Here is a 16,182-nt window from a genome sequence, read left to right as displayed (position 1 = left end):
ATGCACCTTTTATTGTATGCCAGATAAAACACCCCTTGGTGGCTGAACTTTGAGAATTTTTTTTTCGAATTAGCTAAAAAGAGTTAGTTATTTATAATCTTAGATAAAAATATAATCATGACATAGAACCTTAAATGTTTACATTTAATAAAATATTTCATCATGGATTTATAATATATACAACATACATGTGTACATATATATATATATATATATATATATATGTATATATTGCTTTATTCCTCCATTTCTGAACAAGCCGTTTAAGTATAATTTGCTATTAGCAAAATTTGTTTCGCATAACCTTCCTCTACCCAAATTTATAAAAAAAAGAGCTTAATAACTTTTTTTTTTTTTTTTTTTTTTTTTATTCATATGCGAATATTTCTACAAGTTATAATTTAACACGCACATTCATACAGACTCGAATGCATCATATGATAAATATGTTTTAAGTTGTTCCATTTGTGGTTCCTTTGACCTGCACCCATATGCTATATTTTATGTGTTTATGGGGAGAATCATCTATATATGACAACAATACAAGTGAATGTAAGATCCACTTGTCCTCTTCATATTCTGTATAACCAACAGGGGATGAAGAATCCACGTGTGTAAGGCTGCTAATAAGAAATGGTATCAAAATAGGATCGACAAGCTTTGGGTTCTTATTCTATTGTCAATGTGACAAACGTTTTACACTTTTGCCTCATAATGCCATTTCATTTTTTTTTTTTTTTTTTTTTTTTTTTTACTGCTGTACATATTCATTAGAAACGTCAAAAAAGTATAAGATTAAAATAAAATGAAATAATAATAAGGAAACTCAGAATCCCCAAGTGTAAAGCAAAAGTAGCAGAATACAGCAATGGTTCTGTGTGTTTTTATGCTTGTATACGTGTTTGTGGAGGTGATATATTACCCACAGTGTTTTATGTCTTTTCCATCTCATATGATCAAATAAGAAATGTTTAACTGTACGTTTGATCGGACTATAGCAAGTATTCTCCAATTTGAAATAGCATTTTTTCTGATTAAATGAGTATATAACAATATCAAAGGAATGGGCTGCACATAAGATATGTAAATATCTTTGAGTGTGCTCGTTACTATGTCTCCATTACTACATAATTTCTGGTTAATAAAAAAAAAAAAAAGAAACAAATTGTGTATAACGGGTACCACTTTTGATGTTATAAGTCCAATATATATGGTGCATGTTAAAAGGGAGGCGCAGATGCGTATGCAGTATAAATGCAATACACATTTTATAACTCCTTCACTAGTAGGTTGTTATTTTGAACGGATAAAATAGTATATATGTATAACCCAACTATTTTGAAATACTATTATTCGTTTAAAGATATAATTGTAAGAAAAAAAAAAAAAAAAAAATTGCACTTCTTTATAATTATGTTAATATAAAAAAAAAAAAAAAAAAAAAAAAAAAAAAAAAAAAAAAAAAAAAAAAAAAAAAAAAAAAAAAGAAAAAAAAAAAAAAAAAAATAAAAAAAAAAAAAAAAAAAAAAATGCACTTCTTTATAATTATGTTAAAATAAAAAAAAAAAAAAAAAAAAAAAAAAAAAAGAGGGAGAAAAAAGTAAAAAACAAACATATAGGGGTATTTAAACCAAAAAACATACAAAATAACAAATGACACAAAATATGGATGCATAAATAAAATTTTACTTGCATCCCATGTTCTAACTTAAGAACTTTTCTGTTCTTCAATAAACAATGGAAAAAAAAAAAAAAAAAAAAAAAAACGAGGCGTGACCATGAACAGGGTCAAGCAGAGGGAAGGGAAAATTTTTTTTTTTTTTTTTTTTCTTTTTTCTACTCTTCTTATTGTTGATTGAACAAAACAAAGCCATATGAGATCACACAAAAATATGTAAAATGGTATACACACACAATTGTGAAAAATCTAATATGAATATAAAAACAGCATCATCTACGTATATACACCATTGAATGACATAAAAAACTCCACTTTGCTTTGAAATATTTATGTACGCTCTTATTCCTCCAGGGAAGACTCAAATATATGCACAAAAAAAAAAAAAAAAAAAAAAAAAAAAAAAAAATCATTGAAGCTTCAAAAGTAAAAATTATGTAAAATGTCAATAAAAGCTTTCGTGGCTGTTGTGAATGTTTCTTGAGTAAGCATTTGGGATTTGTTGTACCCTGAAAAAAATGAAATAAAAAAAAAATGAGATGGGATAGGATGGGATGAAATAAAGTCAAATAAAACAAAAAAAAGCACTGCACGAGTCAACATAACCCACTGTGTGATAGTGGACGAGAAGATGTAGTGCGAACTTATCTTCAAATACATCCATGGAATGTAAGAATTAAATTCACAAAATGAAATAATTAGAATTACCTAATAGTCGAACGCTCACTTTCTCGCATGTATATATATCTGTTGATCTGCAGCAGTGGGAAAAAAAAAAAAAAAAAAAAAAAAAGAGGGGAACATATATTTTTGTATAACTTTTTATATCAACTGTGTGTGTTGTACCCATTTTCCAACCAAAAAGGACTGATTTGTCTCTGCTTTAAATATCATCAAAAAGAACTATCTACAATTAACTCTATTTTTTTTTTTTTTTTTTTTTCTCTTACGTCATCCTTAAACACAAGGGAATTCTTCAGAGTATACGAATGCTTCTTGTTCATTTCGTTTAACTTCTCTACCATCCCCATAAGATTATTGGTGAAATTGTTCAGGTCCTTTGTGGAGCAAGAAAAAAAAAAAAAAAAAAAAAAAAAATATTGATATAATATAATAAAATAAAACAGTAGGTAAATGAACAACAGGGTATACTCGAAATTATATATATGTTCAATTACATATCATTCACACACACAAAGTTAATCCCATATGAGAACAATATAGTCCTCCTGTACAAAAAAAACTATCACTCCTTATCTATTGCATTTCATGATCTAACCTCTATCGTTTTAAAGTAATCTAATTTGCTGTACTCATGATAATAATCATAAAATTGGTTAAGATTTTTTTCAAACGATGACAAGCTTTCTTCCAGTTTTGTTTTCTTTGTGTTCAATATGGATTTCTGCTTTTGGAGTAATTCGTTCAGTTTACCCTCGTCGTATTCTTCCTAAATGGGGACAATAATAGGGGAAAAAAAAAAAAAAAAAAAAAAAAAAAAAAAATTGAAATGAAATGAAATGAAGTATAATTAATTGATTTATAATGACGCAATAAGTAATTACATCCTGTGTTATATCTTGAATAACGTTCAACAGGGGTGAATCCACCCCACCCCTGCCCTTCCTCCTTCCGTGTCTACATACCGATATCGAGTTGAGGAATACATCATGCATATTATTCTTCAGTTCCTCCAAGTCAGCCGCAAATACATTCAACTGGATGCTCAGAGAAAAGTAAATGGCAAGGATGACGAAAAAGAGTTTTTCCTCTGAGTGCACATTTATGTAATTATTGAGAATGTCATAATGATGCAAATTTTTTTCATTAAATGCATTGATATTTTGTGTAGAATAGGATAAATTTTTATTCTTAAGAAAATTGTGAAAATAGAAATAGTTTAAAATAGGAATGTTAGCACTAGTGGATTCAGTTATATCGTTGATGCTACTTGCAGAATTGATTTCATTTTCTTTATCTTCTGATAACATATTTTTATAATATGTATGTTCATGATCTAATGATTCAACATTTACATTTGTACACGTGTTCAAGTCATCGACAATGTACTTAGCAAAGGTCGAGATATCCATTTGACAAATTTGGAAATTGGTCTGATTATTTTGTAGAAAATTTCGGAAATTGTCTACACTTAACTGAATTTCTTCTAGCGATTTTTTAAAAATAGTCAAATGGTATACAAATGAATTATATGAATTAACTGATTCTTGATTAATTCCTACATTCAAAAACTTTCTTTGAAATTCTACATGGTTCGTGTGTTCTGCCGTGAGACTATTTTCTACTTGTGTTAAGATCTCCTTTAAATTTTGTTCAATATTTAAAAGAAAATTTAAATTATTTTCAAAATGAGTTGGTTTGTGTAAATTCGTAATTTTGTTATAAGTACTGATGATAATATTATGCAGAGTGCGAAGAACATTTTTTCGATGAGATAAATCTATCAATTTGTATTGATCCTTTAGACTTAACAAATTTTTAAAAAAAATATTATAAACGGATATAGCTTCATTGTTATACATATTGTACACTAACTCTGCCTTTTCATTGAATAATAGTTTTAAATTACATGAAATGTTATTTGCTTTTATATAAATATTGGATATATCTATTTCCTTTAATTTTATAACTTCTGACGTTCCTTTTATATCACATAAATTTTCATAGCTGGGTATTACATCAAAATATATATTTCTATTTTCATATTCAAAATATTCGATAGCTGTGTGAATTTTTTCTTTTAATGATGTGATATTTATATTAAAATTATATTTCTTACATAGTTCTATACATTTGTACACATTATCTTGGCTGTATTTCAGTCGACATATAATTTCACCTATCTTATCCACATCATATTTTTCAATTTTTATATTATCATCATTAGCTACGTCTGAATTTAAAGTAGCATATTTCAAAGCGGTGTGATAGTTACTAATGCTTATAAATATTATTTTATTTACAAGGATAAAGTTATAAAATGTACTATGACTATTTCTTATGTGTTGCAAATTTGTTTTTATCTCAGTCGATGCAGAAACTTTGGAAGGATTTTTAAAAATTTTATTTAATTCTTTTCCTTCTAGACAATTGAGTGCATTTTTAAAATGAGTATATATATTGAAGGAAAGTTTGGCTAACAAATTTCTCTTGTACTTTTTCACTATTGCTGTGTTGTAAAACATATTTTCATGATATGCCAACGAGATACATAAGAATATATAACAACTTACACAATTTATATCAGTCAATTCACAAATTTTTTCTTCATTCATATTTACAAATAAATAATTAAATATATCTACTACTTCATTTGATATTCTATTTAACATTTTTATATCATCCGAATTTTTCTTCGATTTTAATATACTCGTTGTTACAAGACCGATATTAAATATTATTAAAATGTGCTCATTTTCAAATTCATACTCTATTCTTTTATATTTCTCAAATACGTCATTTGTCCATAATAATTTCTTCTTTTCACTCAATAATTTCTTTTTCCGGAAGGTTTCAAAATAAAATAAATATTCCTTATACAAATTTAACAACGTTACACCCATATCCTTCCCCTGTTCCATAATTATTCTATCTCGAAGATTCATAAAGTTTGATATTTCTTCATCAAACTGATAATTCTGATTCTTAGTCACTTCTTTGAGATTCTTATAAATTATCTTCCCTATGGGCACATCCCCATGCAGCATCTTCAGGTGTGCGAAATCGCAAACGACCTGCATTCTGTCTATTTCTCGTGTGCCTTCAAAAGTGTCTTTCTCAGGAATGTGCAAGATGGGAGATGCTTAACCCAATAGAAGCGTGAAGTATGAGATGCTTTGCTCAATGATTGTGACAATTCAGCGTGGGAAATTTCCCTACGATTGTAGTGCTCTCCACGAATTTGAATACAACGCGAAAGTACACACTGCGATTAACTTACCGTACTTGAAAAAAAAAAAAAAAAAAAAAAAAAAAATGAAAATTCAACTGCGATTACAGTGTATAAAAAAGGGGAACACAGTAAATTACACCTTGGTCCTCAACAGTTAGTTACAAAGATGCTGAACTGTGTTTGGCTTTTCTCTTCCTGTAGAATTTGGCTTATGCAGTAGGACAGGGAACAAAAGAAAACGCGAAAACGTGAAAACATGAAAAAGCAAAAATGCCAAAACCCGAAAACGTGAAAAAAAAAAAAAATAAAAAAAACGTAAAAAATAATTTGCACGGAAAATTTTGCTCAAAACAAAGTGGAAACAACTTGCGTCCTCCTTAATTCTCACTGATGTTGGTATATTTTGTGTGCATTCCCTTCTGGGACTTTGCAAAAAATTCTTCCTTTTTACATGCTTGTTCGTTTGTTCGTTCGTTCGTTCGTTCTATGGTCCGTTTATTCACCTGTTTGTTCATTCGCTTGCTTGTTCACTCACTTGCGAATTTGTTCCTTATTTAACGCGTAAAAAATTGTAATCATCTTAAAGAGGAAAAACAAAAATGCACTTATATTTTCTAAAAAGAAGAAAAAAAAAAAAAAAAAACCAAGCAGTGGTACTCTGCAATTTTTTTTTTTTTTTTTTTTTTTTTTTTTTCTGTCCTTGTGACAATAAAGGAGCCACAGGAAAATGTATATTCAGGTGAATGCATATATATGTTGTTGTGTACACATGAACAGAACATTTTAAAATTACATCCACTCATATTACTCATGGATGTGTGTTCATATTAATGCTTTCATATTCAAACAATGTGTCAGACCTCGACAACTTGATGCAAAAACAGACTTTGATAGATCGAAAAAATGAAAAAAAAAAAAAAAAAAAAAAAAAAAAAAAAGAGCGCTTAACAGAGATTTTTTTTTTTTTTTTTTTTAAACTACAATTGGAGACTACACAGAAAATATTTGATAATTTGTTTATTTTACTATGCTTTGATATGTTTTATTGCGTTATCACTTTGAATATTTCGTGCACCCTATTTTTAGTAAGAACCACTTTTTTACTTACCTTTTCTCGTAAGATTTTTCCAAATTGAAAAATGGATGACATAAAAGGATGAAGTGGGATGTAATCTTAAAGGATGAAAAAATAGAGAGTTACAAAAATGAGATGAACAGAACTGGGATCCTTTTATAGATTTGTCCAGCTGACCATTGGGGAGACACACAGGCAAATAGTTATCCTAAGGAGACATGCAGATTGATAGACACACAGATAAACTTAATGTAAGAGCCTATTTTTTTTTTTTTTTTACCCCTCATGACGCATTAAGGACAAGTCACCCTCGAAAAACCAGTATAACAAAATATGCAATTCCCAACCAGTCTCATGATTAATCGGAATAGCTTTACATTCAATGGATGAAATATCTTACTTTTTATGAATTATTGACAATTTATATATTTTACATATGAATAATAAGAGTGCCAACCGATGGGTGTATTCCCTTTAGTTGACAAAGTTATTTTCCCTAATTTATATGAATATCTTTTGGAGGGAAAATAAACAAGACAAAACAAAGCAGGGCAAAGCAAAGCAAAGAACAAAAAGTAAAATAAACTTTCCTCAACAAAACATAAAAGCAAGCGCTATGTTTTTTCTCCCCATCGAAAGGGTCCCAAACAATTCTACAGTTAAATACCCCCAAAACGCAACCATGTACAATTTTCCATTTTTCTTCTTGTACATTAATTTGATTCGTTGATATGACTCAGTTCACAATTTCCCTGGGTTACAACAAGTATTATTGAAACATATGCACACACTGAACAAACAATGCAATATTGAAAGTAGAGGGGCAGAGAGGAGAGCTATAAATAAAGGAAAAACGAAAGTATTTATTCCTATGCATTTCATATGACATATTGTATATTTTTTGAAATTTACTACTCATATGAATATGTTTCTATACAGAATGATATAAATTAACACACATGTCTTTTTCTTCATCTTATCACTTTTAACTCATAAAATGAAGGAGAAAGCAGGGGGAGGAGAGATGGAGGAGAGAAGGAGGAGAGTACAACTTTTGCATTTTTAAGGCATTTCAGGTAATTTATAAATCACACCCAATGTTAACCTGACTCACGCGAATGTCAAAATAAATGATTTTCTTTTTTTTTTTTTTTTTTTTTAAACCTTAGAATTATATTAACGAATTTATCCATGTCCTGAATCAAAACAAGTTGCATGTGCAAAGATATGACACAAAGGAATATTTTCTTTGAACTGTTTTATTTCGAACTAAAATATTTTTTAAAAAAATTAAACAAGAAATGAAATGCTAAGAGGGAAATTATAGCTGTCAAATATTTTACACATAAATTGAACCATTTGAATATTTCTCCCCCCACCCCCCAAAGTGTAATACGAGAGATTATTTCACAAATTTTCGGCTTTTTTTTTTTTTTTTTTTTTTTAAAATAGTGAAACTTTTTAACATTTTCCAAACCAATAATGGGAATGGTAAAAAGGCGTTATAAATGCAATAGCAGAATGGTATTGTGATGACACTAAATAATAGCACATTTTTGAATGTAAATGAAAAAATATTGCAACTATTTCTGCACAATTGCACAATTGTAATATACAGAGAAATGTTCTGCGCCGAAAAAAAAAAAAAAAAATGAAACATTTGCAAATATGAATTCTGTTTTTCCATATATACTACGTACACACATCAGCATGCATACCTTTTTTAGGCGCACACGAGACTGATCTAATTGTGTTGCAAAATTGCAACCATATAAGATTTTATGAACAGTTCAGATTTTTCCTTCCTTTTTACAAAATTAACTATGCATGTTTATCATTGACTCTTGCACTGTTCTGTGTCACTTTCTTTTGCTATGGTTTACGTTTGAAAAGGCTTATTTGAGGGGAAAGGGTTCCAGAAGTTCCTCAATATTTGTATAACGTGTATGCGTAATGTCATTGAATATATGTGCGTTTATTGGTATGCATCTCCTTGACACACCTACTGGCGTGTAACTTGTGTATGTGCATGTATATATGCATGTATTATGCATGTATGTATTTTTTTTTTTTTTTTTTTTTTTTCCACAATGTCAAACGAGAGACTATCAAACATTCAATTTCTGAACTTAAAAAAAAAATATATTCAAATTTTCATAAAAAGTCTAAAAAGTGCTAAAAAACACCATTGTGCACTTTGTAAAGGGCTGGTGAAAATGGGGAGAATATTTACTTAAAAAAAAAAAAAAAAATACTCAGTTTATTTCCAATTTTTTTTTTTTTTTTTTTTTTCCGAAAATAATTCTGATTTAAAATCTTTAAAGTTTTTAAATTTTGGAGGGTTTGGAATATTGTTAAAATTTATAAGAGTATCAACAATTTCAAAGATTTTAACAAATTCAACAAATTAGCGATTTTAACAATTTCCATAGTTTCCACAGCTTCCACAGCTTTAGCAAATTTATAGTGTTAACAATTTCCCTTATTTCAAAATTTTCAACACTTTCAATGTTTCAAAAAAGTTTGTACTTTTCAACCTCACGCCACCCGCATCACATAAAAAAAACTAATTTAACTTGTAACCTTAACATGAACACATCGCGAGCATAGACACATTGGGGCCCCATGCATGCATAAATATTCATGCACGACTATTCATGTGCATACACGGGTGTTCAGGTGCATACATATTGTGACATACACGTATCCTTGTACACTTGCATTATGAACATGGTTTTATTTTCCTCGTATCTCTGTTTTTTACCGAAATTCACAAGCCTTTAAAACTTATTCAAACACCCCTAGTTAAGAAGTATAATGGATATTTTCAACTGCCAATATTGCTCAGTGTCTCCTTTCGAGTATATTTTAGATTTTATATATGGCGAAAACCTACCAAAAAAAGAGGAGAAAAAAAGTTCCAATGTGACATACGACGTAACCGCAAAAAAAATAAAATAAAATAAAACAAATAAATAGTAAAGCAAAATAATAAAACACATAATAGATAAACTTGACGAACAAGTTGGTGCACATTCCAACTCCCATTTTGATAGACATATTTACAGAAAAAAAAGAAAAAGAAAATGGAGAATATCACAGTTGTGCCATAATGGGAAAAACCATAATTTACGCATATGTCACTCTCAAAATGTGTGCAAATATATTTACATAAAAACATACGAATCTTTTGTTTGAATTTTTCAATTAGGATAGTACCAGTAATGACGTATCTCAAGTTATATCCAAAGTAGGAGATCAAATAGAAAAAAGATCAACCAATGAAATTTTACTATTATGTAGGGCTTGGGAAAATTACGTGCATCCTCGAGCCAAGGAATACTGGAAGGATTCACAGCAACTTCAAAACATTTTATGTATGAAACAGGAAAGATTCCCTTTGATGGTGCACACGAGGGAAAATGCGCACATCAGAAAATAGGCCAAATAGACAGTGCACATAATATACAATGCGAAGAAAAGATAATGGGCATAATATGCAATACAGAAGAGTGGAGGGGCATAATATGCAATGCAGAGGAGTGGATGAGCATCCCCACATTATTACACTAACCATATGCATATTTAGCAATCCCAACACTGACATAATCATCCCCGTTTTCCACTCTTTTTTCAGGCAAAATTGCAAATGGAATCACAAAAAATGACGATCCTATTTTAGGAGATGATTATGCATGTGTCTTTTGGTACGGAGATAAAAACAAAAATGATAACTGTCCTATCATATCAGTGAAAAAAGGAAATGACAATGTGGAAACAATTACTTATGTTAATAGAGTCCTCATTTTTCTTTATGCAGGTTAAGCTAACTTTTTATACAGCAATTAGGAAGTGTCGTGCTTATTGTGTCCATATCTATATGCCCATATATATACACACGCACATGCGTATATACATATATATATATATATATATATATATATATATATATATATGTGCGCAAAATTATACGCAACTGTAGCCTTGTCATATAAAGTATATTGCATGTATCGAAAACTCTTTTTGTAGATGAAGCCAGCTTTCAGGAGTTGCAAAAAAAGCCGAAGAAGGCCTTTACCATGGCATGTGGAAATATCAACTGTATCAATTTGACGCACATTTCTTTGGATGATTAGTCTTCAGACGAGTGTGAAACGACATATCATAGGTACAGCATTAACAAGGTCTCACGAAATATTTCAGTGGCAACCCTCGTGATGATTGTAATGGGAAATGGACACATCGTTAAAACAAAAAAAAAAAAAAAAAAAAAAAAAAAAAAAAAAAAAAAAAAAAAAAAAAAAAAAAAAAAAAAAAAAAAAAAAAAAAAAAAAAAAAAACGGTGTAGCACCAGAGAGGTATTACACAGTATAAAAATAGAACTACGGGAAAAATGTCATGAATGCACAATTTCTTACCCACAGAAAATTTTACATTCATAACCCTCTTACTCATCAATACATAGCCTTAAAAAGCCAAGACAAGGTTCACATACTAACGAATTATCACATAAAAAAAATCGTGCAATCAAATTATCACATATGCACCATTAACGTCGGCCAGATGGTCATTTTCCGGGTCAGGGATCTCTCCATGTTGGTCTTAAAAAATGGCATTTTGTATTTTAAATACACTCCTTTTGTTTTTTAATTCATCACTTTTTAATAAATTTAAAGAAGAGCTTTTAAAGGGCGCAATCAAAATTTTGCCTATATATATATGTATACATATATATGCAATGTTTTTTTTTTATGTAATTCGCAGTTTGATATGTATACATATTATACATATATGTTCACGCCTTGCTGTGGATCATGTATTCACACATTCGCATTCCATTCGTCCACAAGAACGTACATGTTTTTGTTACCACATTGTACATATATTTTTGTATACAATATTTTTAATGAACAATTTTTTAAATCCCTTTTTTTTTTTTTTTTTTTTTTAAATCCATGTTATTTTAAATGTGTATATATGTGTGTACAAGCGCGTATGTTGTTATTTCCCCTTTTTTCTGTTATCAAAAAAGAAAAAAATATATACATATAATTCTTAATAAAACAAGAGGTTCTTTTGCTGATTATAAAATGAAAAAATTTTAAATAACCAAAACAGTGCAGTCCTTTTTTCCAAGCGGTGGATATTTGAAGAAGGGGTGGCGAGTGTATAGAAAAGTTTGTGTAATATAGTATCTGTGTTTGTCGGTACATGCGAGTTCTTATAGGAAAATGTTCCCACATACTGTCAACGAGAAGGGCACAGAAAAAGACAAGCACAGAGAAGCTAACGAAAAGAAGCAAACACATTCACACAAACAGAGAGACAGACAGAGAAACAAACAATCGAAGAAACAGACAAGCACGTAAGGGCAAAACCAGCCTTGATCAAAAATACGCATCACACAAAATGATCAACTTTGCATGAACGCCATTTCATCTTGAACTAGCTGGTGGTCACCACGACATGGAGCTTTCAGCCCATTGGGAACGCAGTTATGTTTATCCACACACTTAACATACTTATTATTTTTTAATTCGTAATACACATTTGTGATAGTAGTTGCATCGTGTTCTTTCACCCCACGCATGTTAATGCACAAATGTTTGGCCACAATATTTACATTAATATTTTTGGGTTTCAAATATTTTTTTAAAGCATCGCAAATACTATTTGTTAAATCTTCCTGTAATTGTAATCTCCGTGAAAATACATCAATTATTCTTGAGAATTTTGATAACCCCATAATATATTTATTTGGCATATATTCAATGTTACATATACCTTCAAATGGCAATAAATGATGTTTACATAAAGAGTATATATGAATTCCTGTAATCTTAATTGAGGAATTGTTCTTATATTTTCTTTTATATAATGATTTTTTAATTATTTTCTCAATATTCATATTGTATCCATTTGTTAGGTATAAAAATGTTTCAGCAAATCTTCTACTTGTCCTCTTTAATATATCATTTGGTGGAATCTTTAATAACTGCAAAATATTGTAAATATTTTTACTTATATCCAAAATCTGTTCTTCTTTCTTTGTGCGTTCACGGGCCTTACTGTCTCTGCAACCAGTTCGACTTTGCTGCCTATCCCTCGTCACATGGTAGTTCTCATCACTGTCACTTCCATCACTGTCACTTCTACCACTGCCATCCCTACCACTTCTTTCATTTTCTCTTTTAATTATTTTCCTTTTTCGGATACTTATGGATCCATTTTGCATTTCCACGTCAGCAATAGAGAGCAAATTGTTATTATGGGAGTATTTCTCCTTGAGATTCGCATGGAGGTCACCTTGAATTTTGTTTAAACCCTCATCTTCAGAAACATCATTTGTTGTAATTGAACTGTCCCGATCGTCTATCATTCTTTTGCTCCTTTTAGAAATATGAACACCATCAGAACTCAACTTTTTATCTTGATCAACAATGTTAAACTGTTCCTGGCTTGTACAAGGAATATAATCATCCTTATTTCCGTTTAGGTTATTATAACTACGTTTATTTTCTTTAAAAATATTTTGAACCCTGAACCCTAAGTCCAAATCTCTATTTATTATATTTGTGCTCTGCTTGTATTCAAAGGCCTCTTTCTTGTTATCATTTCCATTAGCATCTATCAACTGAAAATTTTGAACCTCCTTACTTTTTCTACAACTTCTCTGTCCGAACTTATCAAGTTTATCTAGACCACTTTTCTTATTCTCAGTTAGGTCCCTTCGTTTGAGCATGATATCCAAAGGGGCTATATATGTATATATATATATATATATATATGTGTGTTTTCTTTTTGTCAACGGGTGAAGAACTGGTTATGAGACGTTAGATGAATGTCATTATAATGCACACTTACAAAATGATATAATCTAACTTCTACACTTATGAGAATAAGCTACGATAGTAAAAGATCTATATCGTATGACATAAAGGAAAGAAAAAAAAAAAAAAAAAAAAAAAAATGTAAATCTTCCAAGATTGCCTTTCTAAATAGATAAGTAGTAAAATATTTAAGCAAGGTGGATATTATCTGACAAATCTACATGCTATTAAATAGTAAATCAAAAAATAAACCATGTCACATGTTATTAAATGAAATGCATGTGAAGTTATAGAAGAGAAATTGTCTTAGATGTATTGAATCTATAACTCTAGATCTTTTTTTTTTTTTTTTTTTTTTTTTTTTTTATTTATGCCACACATAGGACCACTTTTTATTTTTTATTCCTCTTTATTTTCTCCATTCATCTTGGGTAACTATTTTTTTTTCCCCTTTTTTCTTTGACAAACATTTCTGCGAGGTTTGAAAGAATGGCTAGTCGCACCTCTTCCCAAAAGTAAAAAAAAAAAAAAAAAAAAAAAAAAAAAAAAAAAAAAAAAAAAAAAAAAAAAAAAAAAAAAAAAAAAAAAAAAAAAAAAAAGGAAAAAGGAAAAAGGAAAAAATATAGAAAAGGTACATACTAAAATATGAGGGGGGTAAATGAAAAAAAAACTGCATATCGGATTAAGCATACGATCTTAATACAAAACAGTGCAATGATATCAAAAGCGAAAACAACTGTATGTATATATTTATAACTAACGCACGACAAATCGCACCACACACTAGGAAAAGCTATTTTGGCCATTCAGAGAGACAAAAAATATGAAAAAAAATAAAAATAAAATAATTGAATGAATGAATGAATGAATAAACGTAACCAAGCTGAAGCGAACGTAACTCGGAAAAAAAGGCCTTGTAACACCCACTGGTTGACAACAGAAATACGAGGCATATACAACAGACGGAGGTGTTCATTTTATGGCTCATGTTGAGAAGTATAGCTCAGATTTGTGGGAGTGTGGTGGTGTAGGAATTTGCAAAAAAAAAAAAAAAAAAAGAGTTTCAAGTTAAAGGGGATTTTTAAAGTATTTATCGAAAAACGAAGTATATCTAAAGCACAACATAAACACATGCAAGAGAACTGAATAACAAATCACACGGTGATACATCCACCCAACGTTAGGCGTTAAAAGTAGAGAAAAAGGAGTAACTAATCTTACAGAGATGCTCGGTTAGATATTCAGTGACATAATCAGTTAGATATCCAGTTACATGATCAGTTAGATATCCAGTTACCTAATCAGTTAGATATCCAGTTACATAATCAGTTACATGTTCTGATAGATATCCAGTTTACTAGCCACTTCGGCAATAAGCAACGATCGAACCAACATGTCGCGATATGTAAAATATTTCGTTCAAGCGAAACGTCTTGACAAACGAAAAAGAAAGTATGGGCAACTAGACTTCTTAGAATTAAGCAAAGAGCTTAGCATTCCTTTTCCATTGAGAGAAAGGAACCAACCCAAACACTTAGACTTGTCTAAGTACTTAAATATTAAAGTAGGAGATTTAGTTAAAGTGTTATATGGGCCGTATAAAGACAGAGAAGGTATTGTGTTAAACATAAATCCAAAAAGAAACACACTAATTGTTGATGGATGTAACATGAAAAAATCAGCATGGAATGTTACAAATAAAAAAACAAGTTCAATTATAACGCAAGAAATGCCTATTCATATAACTAATGTCGCAATTTTAGATCCAATAAGTAAAAAACCAACTGTTGTAAAAAGAAGATATATGATGAATGGAGAATGTGTACGCATATCAAAAATATCTGGATGTGCTATGCCTGAACCTGTTAATAAAAATGCCTTGAAAGAACAAAATAATTATGAACTCTTCATTCACAAAAAAAAAACTGGACCTCCCATTAAGGACATTTATGCAGAGAGAGATTCCAAGAACTTTAATTTGTTAAAAAAAATAGCATACGAAATTAAAAAAAAAAAGTTTTATGAAATGAAAAATTTTTTTAACTCTTCTCATCAGGGTGAAAACAGCACTTCTCTGGAAGAGTAATTTCCCTGCACGCGAACATTACTGGCTTTTCCACCACCCATGTGCATTATATATACCCTCTGGATATACTTTCCTATGTACGTGCTGAAAAAAATGCATCTATCTATCAGTCTGTCTATTAGTCTATCTATCAGTCTATCTATCAGTCTATCTATTAGTCTATCTATTAGTCTATCTATCAGTCTGTCTATTAGTCTATCTATTAGTCTATCTATCAGTCTGTCTATTAGTCTATCTATTAGTCTATCTATCAGTCTGTCTATTAGTCTATCTATTAGTCTATCTATCAGTCTGTCTATTAGTCTATCTATTAGTCTATCTATCAGTCTGTCTATCAGTCTATCTATTAGTCTATCAATCTGTTCATCAATATGTTCATCAATATGTTCATCAATCTGTCCCCCAATTTATCCACCAATCTATCTAAATGCATATGGTAACAATTTCCCACATATGTCCGGCTGACCACCTCTCAAAAATTCTTTATGCTCCATTTCAATAACATAGAAACATGTTTTTGTGCAAAAAAATAAGAATTGTAAAGATACCCACACCTGTTACCCATACATGAGGATGGGGGTGGGTACGTTAAATATGGAC

At 29.9% G+C, this 16,182-nt stretch overlaps 4 protein-coding genes across 4 annotated transcripts; 2 read left to right on the top strand and 2 right to left on the bottom strand.

The window, feature by feature from the left end:
• Positions 1-2,123: 2,123 nt before the first annotated feature.
• On the bottom strand, positions 2,124-5,439 carry PGO_144160 (hypothetical protein, conserved; the record flags this gene model as incomplete). The annotated part of the gene is made up of 5 exons (XM_028690406.1): positions 2,124-2,187; positions 2,387-2,433; positions 2,629-2,736; positions 2,958-3,128; positions 3,325-5,439. 5 exons carry the CDS (start codon positions 5,437-5,439, stop codon positions 2,124-2,126), a joined length of 2,505 nt encoding a protein of 834 aa, XP_028546207.1.
• A 4,044-nt stretch (positions 5,440-9,483) lies between these two features.
• On the top strand, positions 9,484-10,802 carry PGO_144150 (hypothetical protein, conserved; the record flags this gene model as incomplete). The annotated part of the gene is made up of 4 exons (XM_028690405.1): positions 9,484-9,603; positions 9,878-10,043; positions 10,304-10,486; positions 10,696-10,802. The coding sequence occupies 4 exons, from the start codon at positions 9,484-9,486 to the stop codon at positions 10,800-10,802; spliced, it is 576 nt and encodes a 191-aa protein (XP_028546206.1).
• Positions 10,803-12,079: 1,277 nt separating this feature from the next.
• On the bottom strand, positions 12,080-13,408 carry PGO_144140 (GTP cyclohydrolase I; the record flags this gene model as incomplete). Its single annotated transcript, XM_028690404.1, has 1 exon — positions 12,080-13,408. One exon carries the CDS (start codon positions 13,406-13,408, stop codon positions 12,080-12,082), a length of 1,329 nt encoding a protein of 442 aa, XP_028546205.1.
• A 1,481-nt stretch (positions 13,409-14,889) lies between these two features.
• PGO_144130 (50S ribosomal protein L24) lies at positions 14,890-15,582 on the top strand (the record flags this gene model as incomplete). Its single annotated transcript, XM_028690403.1, has 1 exon — positions 14,890-15,582. The coding sequence occupies one exon, from the start codon at positions 14,890-14,892 to the stop codon at positions 15,580-15,582; it is 693 nt and encodes a 230-aa protein (XP_028546204.1).
• Between the last annotated feature and the right edge of the window lie 600 nt (positions 15,583-16,182).

Source organism: Plasmodium gonderi (genome assembly GCF_002157705.1).
Source record: "Plasmodium gonderi DNA, contig: Chr14, whole genome shotgun sequence".
In the NCBI taxonomy this organism is placed as follows: domain Eukaryota; phylum Apicomplexa; class Aconoidasida; order Haemosporida; family Plasmodiidae; genus Plasmodium; species Plasmodium gonderi.
Note: the sequence above shows the minus strand (reverse complement) of the source record. Positions and strands in the feature narration are given on the sequence as shown.